A 7,413-nucleotide genomic window follows, 5' to 3' on the forward strand; every position below is an offset into this window, starting at 1 on the left:
CTGACATGTCCATGCGAACGGTGTAAACACTGTTCTCGCCGAAGACCCGATTTGGCAACTGCTCCATGGTCAAGAGATCTGACTGATGCGTATTGTCCAAATGCAGATGCTGTATTGTGTCTTCGTAGAGAACATCTCCCTGGACAAGCACTTTGTCAAGGCAGGCCGTGTCAAAACCAACTCCCTCATTGTGGTAGGCAAGAAAGGTGAGAGCCATGCAGGTGCACTGAGTGTTTGACCTCTCTGACTCAGGATTGGTGCGTATGTCACCTTGACACATAGTGGCACTCACCAATTGTGGCGCTCGCTGCAGACCCTGCTTTGCATGCCACCTGTTGCTCCGCACTGTTGGTACTGCTGCTCTAATTGTCACATGTGTTGACGGTGCAGGAGTCTTGCTGGAGACATGGTCGATTGCTGCAGTAGCTGGTGTGCTTGTCACACTTGTTGACGTTGCAGCAATCTCGCTGGAGCCATGGTCGATTGTTGCAGGAGCTTGCGCACGTGTCACATTTGTTGACGGTCCAGGAGCGTCGCTGGAGTGATGGTCAAATGAAACAGGCACAAACTCATACCGCGCTAAAGGAGAACGCTCTTTGAAAAGCATGTCAAAGTGGCGGACCAAACCACTCAGATCTTGGAACGTCAGTAGAATAGCTTTTCCTTCAGGCATCGGCAAACCCGTCGCAGATCTCGAATGGGAGTCAAAAACGCCATAACGTCCTGATGTGTCACGGAACACTGCAAAGCATTCGGGACTTACAATCAGGAAAGCACGGGTGACCTCTTGCGACAGGCACTTCAGTTCCTGCTCCAGAAACAGCATATCCTTAGGTATGTTAGTGTGGTGTTTGGCTGATGGGTTCACATAACCAACTTTCACATACCACATATTGACACTGTAGATATTGCTCTCAACGACAACCTGTTTTGGCATCTCCTCTATGGTCAGATTCCTGAACGTAAGCTTTGCTTCATGGTTTTCCACAAAAAGGTGGCGTATATTGTCTGTGTAGAGATCATCTCCCTGATAAAGCACTTTGTCAAGGGAGGATGTGTCGAAACGCACTCCATCAGTGTGGAAAGCCAGAAAGGTGAGCGCCATGCAGGTGCACTGACTGTTCAACTTGCCTAGCCAAGGCTTATAGGGGTTGATGTAGGTTATGTCCGCTTGACAGATGCTTGCCCTCACTGACTGCACAGGCTGCTGACTCTGCCTCACCGCACTCTTCTCCCGACGTTCAACAGGGGACATCTGATGTAAGCAAGAGCACACAAACCGTTTCATCACCATTTGACATAGCGCCTCTTGGACAGTATAAACATTCTTAGATTTTACCAATTTATCTGGGTCAGAAAGGGAGAGAAACTTTTTAAAACGCTTCAATGTCAACATAAACATTGCATCCAAATTACCTCGCTGCCACGTGGAATAGCTGGGCGACCCACATAGCTGGAAACATGGGATCGGACGGCAGCATCCATCGCATCTGAGAAGTCACGGGGAAAAGACACAGGATCTGGTCGGATGGAACACTCAGCCAAGTCCACCTGTGGAGCAAAGTACGTCAAATCATACACATCAATGATAATGGTAATATAATATTGGCTGCATGTTAGCATGCATGTTAGCATGTTGACATGCTAATTCTAACATGCTGATGCTAACATGCTAATGCTAACATGCTAAGGCAAAAATTATAATGCTAACATGCTAACATGATAATGCTAACATGTGCTAATGTGCTAACATGCTAATGTTAACATGCTAATGCTAACATGCTAGTGCTAACATACCAATGCTAACATGCCAATGCTAACATGCTAGTGCTAACATGCTAGTGCTATCATGCTAACATGCTAGTGCTATCATGCTAACATGCTAATGCTAACATGATAATGCTAACATAATAATGCTAACATGCTAATGCTAGCATGCATGATAACATGCTAGTGCTAACATGCATGCTAACATGCTAATGCTAGCATGCATGTTAACATGCTAGTGTTAACATGCTAGTGCTAACATGCTAATGATAACGTGCATGATAACATGCTAGTGCTAACATGCTAGTGCTAACATGCTAATGCTAACATGCTAATGCTAAATGCTAATGCTAATGCTAACATGCTAATGCTAAATGCTAATGCTAACATGCGTTAATGTGCTAACATGCTAATGCTAACATGTGCTAACATGCTAATGCTAACATGCTAATGCTAACATGCTAATGCTAACATGCTAGTGCTAGCATGCTAACATGCTAGTGCTATCATGCTAACATGCTAATGCTAACATGCTAATGCCAACATGCTAGCATGATAATGCTAACATAATAATGCTAACATGCTAATGCCAACATGCTAATGCCAACATGCTAGCATGATAATGCTAACATAATAATGCTAACATGCTAATGCCAACATGCTAACATGCTAGCATGATAATGCTAACATAATAATGCTAGCATGATAATGCTAACATGCTAGTGCTAACATGCTAACAAGCTAATGCTAACATGCTAGTGCTAACATGCTAACAAGCTAATGCTAACATGCTAACATGCTAACATGTGCTAATGTGCTAATGTGCTAACATGCTAATGATAACATGTGCTAACATGCTAATGTTAACATGCTAACATGCTAATGTTAACATGCTAACAAGCTAATGCTAACATGTTAACATGCTAATGCTAACATGTGCTAATGTGCTAACATGCTAATGCTAACATGTGCTAACGTGCTAATGCTAACATGCTAACATGCTAGTGCCAACATGCTAATGCTAACATGCCAATGCTAACATGCTAACATGCTAACAAGCTAATGTGCCAACATGTGCTAATGTGCCAACATGTTAATGCTAACATGCTAATGCTAACATCCCAACATGCTAGCATGCTGGCATTCTAACATGAAGACAGAGGGGGCGGGGCTTAAGCAAAAAGTACAGCTCATTCCCATTGGTGGTTATAGCTGTGTAAAGGCCAGCCAATAGGAATACAGAGGGGGCGGGGCTTAAGCAAGTACAGCTCCGTTCCTATTGGTGGTCTACATCTATGGACCAAATTGCGAGGCTGTAGCATGTTGCAAACCAAAGTTATGGCTCTGTAAAGGCCGGCCAATAGGAAGACAGAGTGCATGCATGTGTGTGCATGTGTGTGCGTGCGTGTGCGCACGCGTGTGTGAGAGGTGGTCAACTTGACCTTGAATCATTAACAAAGTATAATTTTCACCTGGGCTACTCTATGCAAACGCAACAACTGATTAGAGTGCCACTCACTTCAGACAAGTGTGATTTTGTTTTTACATAACTATGATAAAACATGACAAACCTGCTGCTCCCGAACGAGCCCCCTTGTAGTAGACTGCACACTAGGCTGGCTCGTCTGTAATGAGAAATAAGACATGCAGTTTGATGTATAAAAGTAAATAACTAAATAAAAATATATGTTGTTCAGACATACTAACAGAACGACAGGCATTAGTCCCACAACATGCGTTGTCGATTGCAACTAACCCGTGGCTACTGACATGCGTGGTAGGTCAAAACTAACATGTATCAGGTTAAAAATGTGTCTGCACCTTTGTTAAATTGACACGCACACACTCCTCTCTCTCTCCCTAATTAATTAGTCTCATGTCCTGCAGCTGCGTCTAGTTTCTCCTGGCGGATCCTGCCGGGAGCTGCCTATGCCATAGAAAGCATAGATGAGTTCCAGTCTAGGTTAAAACTAACCCGTGGCCCCCGACATGCGTGGCAGGTTCAAACTAACCCGTGGCTTCCTGTGAGGTTAGGTTTAGGGGTTGGGGTAGGGTCGTCAGACTTATGCCTGTCGGGCTGTTAGTACGTCGGACCAAACACATGCAACCGTCACAGTTACAGGTTACAAACTCCTTACTGTGGCAACAGGTGAACGAGCTGGTCTGCTGATCTGACGGCTGACAATAACTCTCGGAGACACGCTTCTGACGGGCAGTGGTGTCACTGGAGAGGTGGAGGGCGATGGCCTACGACTGACCTGTAATACAAACGGAGCTAATGATGCAGGTGTAGTTTCAGACTCATTTAGCATTTGCAGATTGTGGAATAGTTGTAATACACATACACATAATACATACACATACACATAATAGTTGTAATACACGACACTAGCTAAAAAGCAACACAACCATTGAAGACAAAAGTGAGGACGCATATTGTGATTGGCCATAATGACATGATGAATGATGATGGATGATTAGAGCGCCCTTCACTTCACAGAAGTGAGATTTTGTGTTTGTTGAACTATGATACAACAATGATAAAACATGACTGTGGCTAAAACTAAACAGTGTCGGAGTTACAGGTTACAAACTCCTTACCGTGGCAACGGGTGAATGAGGCACTCTCACCTCGCGGTGTGATGTCCTAGGACTGACCTGTGTATACAAACAGAGCTAATGATGCATAGTCAAACATTGTCCAATACATTTATAATGTCAAACAGTGGACACTGCAAACCCTGTGTGTACCTTTTACTTATTTAGATGCGTGTACATTAAAACACAAAGACGCAAAACAATGTAAACTTTTCAATGAAATTACCTTTCCACCTGATGGAGCAGCCACATTCATTGCATCCAAGATGCTAGGGCTAAACCAGACAGGGTTGAGTGGGATGGAACTCTCTGGCAAGTCCACCTGTGGATGAAAAGAGAAAGGAAATGTGACCATGCATTAAATCATACACCGCAATAATACTGTTGTCAAATGGAAACCTTCTATGTCAAAGAAACCTATTTCTGAATACATGGAAATCTGTGTTGCAACAGGTCCAATGTAGTGGTTGTCACAACCTATTTCTAATACACTCCATTGGTTAACCCATTTTGGGGAGGAACCCCTTTTGGTGTTAGCATTATGTTATGCTTTAGCTATTGAAAAATAGCAGCTCTACAAGCTCATAGCGCTATGAGCTTGTAGGTCTGCTATTTTTGAAAAATCGAAGAACGACTTTTTCAGAAAACTGTCAGGATGTAGAAGACACTTTTAGAATCTGATCTCAGGTCACAATGGGTTAAACACATGCATACAGGGATTAAAGCAAGGTTGGTGTGATATGGCCTGTTGCACATTGGCACATTGTCAACCCAAGCGTTTCAATTCCATGGTGGCTTGCAACTACATGTGTCTACTTGCAATCATTTGGTTGCAAGGCGTTGCCTGGCGACCCATTGGTGTGGTTTGGAGTTTAGGATTAGATCAACCCTCCAGCCTTTAATTAAACACTAGACTACATCTGTGTAACATTTGTGCTTTGGCTATTCAAAAATAGCAGATCTACAAGCTCATATTGTCTTACATCTGTGACACCGTACGAGCTTGCAGCTCTTTTCCCACTCATCTCAACTGGTTATAGTACCGAGTCGTACATATCAAGGCAGGAATCACACCTGCTTTAATGAGGTACTGTGGTCAGGTATTGTTGATCAATGTTAAGATAAGGAAACCTTTGGAACATTCAGTACGTAAGTAAGTGTGTACTGCCAACACAGGCAGATACAGTATTGTTCATCATGGGGTGTGCCCACTGAACTGGGCAGGTCTTCCCCACCATAAAACAATACAGGGTTTCAGTGGTTAAAGATGACAAACCTGCTGCTGCTGCTGCTGCTGCTGCGACCAAGGAACGGTAGGCTGGTTGGTCTGAAAGGAGAAATGCAGGTTGATGAGCACAAAGTAAACTAGAACTGCACTCTGTCGAGTGCCTACTTGCTTGTTGCACACAAGTAAGTGCGCAAGCAGAGCGCAAGTACTGTCGACCGCTGGTGACTTATATGTCGATCAGTGTCGGGTGGATTAAAGGAAATGCCTCTATGTATATGTAATTTGTAAGTTGATTAGCGTTATACTGTGGTTACTTGCCCCGTTTGATGCGTATGTATCGTAGCAGCATATGCCGTCAGGGTATAACTAGCTCTCAATGATGACGTAATAAAGATGTGGATTAAAGGACCCAATGCCAGGGTGTAATTGGTTTTTGATGTTGACGATATGTTTTAGTGTCGGGAGGATTAAAGGTAATGCCCCCATGTATACATGTATGTAATCTGACACCACTGCCATATCAAGCACAAGTAGTCATTACGTCATACGCTGGCACGGCGCATACATATCAAATGGCGACATACGCATCGAAGCACTGGACTAAAACTATTACTTGTGCGCTCTGCTTGTGCAAGTAACTAATATGATAACAGAGTATCCCTTGTCACAAACCAATAAGGGGCAGCAGTGACTCAGGGATACAGTAGCTAGTTAATGTCAAAGTGTCCTTGAGCAAGACTCTGAAATGCTCCATTTACGATATTTACCATGAAGCAGTGACACGATTCGACTACTTACAGCAGCAGCTGAGCGGGGTACGTGCACTTCTTTGCTGACAAGAGACCTGGGATACACGCTTCTGACAGGTGCTGGTGGCAACACAGCTACAGACTTGCGTTGTGGGCAAGGTGATGTCCTCCTAGCACTGGCCTGTGCATAGAAACAGAGGAAAACGTTTACAGGCTGGAAAATAGGAACTCCGCCATCTTAGATTTTACTCATTCAGATTTAAAATGCTCGGACCTGGTCTGCTCTCAGCTGCAGTTGTTCGTGAACAGCAGACGACAGCAGCTGTGCAAGGATTGGCATACCACCGTCATCGCTCAAGTGTACCTGACAGACATAAGACACATTCAGATAAATATTTCAATTACCCTCTATCTGATATGAATTTTTGCATTCATATGATCGGCAAATAATGCAGATTCTCCACATGACATTCCACTTACGTTGTCTCTGCACCACAAGTCCAGTTGTGTGAGCGGGAATGCCTCTACTGCACTGATGTAACGGACACCTTTTAAATAAAATAAACATGATGAAGTAATCATAATACAGTATTGCATGGATCAGCGTAAACAGACATAAGCGGTTGGGTATGCATTCTTATTATTTACCGCAGAAGGCCGCCGTGCGCTGGAATTCCTGACGCAAACACATTTCCTGTTCAACGTCCACATTCAGACGGGGAGGGAAGTCCAGAACACAGACCTGATAAAAAAAAAAAAGGCTTCTTCCTAAAAAACTACACCTTTGAGGCATTACAGTACATACTGAAACATAAAAAAATAGAAAGAGAAATGACTAAGAATTAACTTACATTGTCCCAGCGAGCAAGTGCGGTGACCAAGAGCTTTCGAAATTCCTCCCCCGCTTGTGAGAACGTTTTACCAGCAATGTCGTTGCTGGTTGCGAGAATGCAAACGACATCCGGAATGTGTGGAATCTTAGCGGATTTCACCTGTGGTGGAAGAAATCATAGAACATTGTGGTATTTATTAATTGAATGTAGCCTACGGAACTTGTAACCCCTGATTATC

General features: G+C 43.7%; 1 protein-coding gene across 1 annotated transcript in view; it reads right to left on the minus strand.

The window, feature by feature from the left end:
- Window positions 1-362: 362 nt before the first annotated feature.
- LOC306941939 (uncharacterized protein) overlaps window positions 363-7,413 on the minus strand; it is a gene marked incomplete at its 3' end in the record, with an annotated part of 8,320 nt that continues 1,269 nt past the window's right edge. The window contains exons 6-18 of the mRNA XM_079527577.1: window positions 7,194-7,334; window positions 6,991-7,084; window positions 6,823-6,890; window positions 6,617-6,706; window positions 6,392-6,523; window positions 5,642-5,692; window positions 4,592-4,687; window positions 4,369-4,425; window positions 3,906-4,025; window positions 3,339-3,392; window positions 1,417-1,551; window positions 764-1,255; window positions 363-536 (exon numbers count right to left, since the gene is read on the minus strand). Of these exons, the coding sequence (XP_079383703.1) occupies window positions 363-536; window positions 764-1,255; window positions 1,417-1,551; window positions 3,339-3,392; window positions 3,906-4,025; window positions 4,369-4,425; window positions 4,592-4,687; window positions 5,642-5,692; window positions 6,392-6,523; window positions 6,617-6,706; window positions 6,823-6,890; window positions 6,991-7,084; window positions 7,194-7,334 (1,704 nt within the window). The remainder of the gene's footprint in view (window positions 537-763; window positions 1,256-1,416; window positions 1,552-3,338; window positions 3,393-3,905; window positions 4,026-4,368; window positions 4,426-4,591; window positions 4,688-5,641; window positions 5,693-6,391; window positions 6,524-6,616; window positions 6,707-6,822; window positions 6,891-6,990; window positions 7,085-7,193; window positions 7,335-7,413) is intronic.

This window comes from Electrona antarctica (genome assembly GCF_951216825.1).
Source record: "Electrona antarctica genome assembly, chromosome: 18".
Taxonomy (NCBI): domain Eukaryota; kingdom Metazoa; phylum Chordata; class Actinopteri; order Myctophiformes; family Myctophidae; genus Electrona; species Electrona antarctica.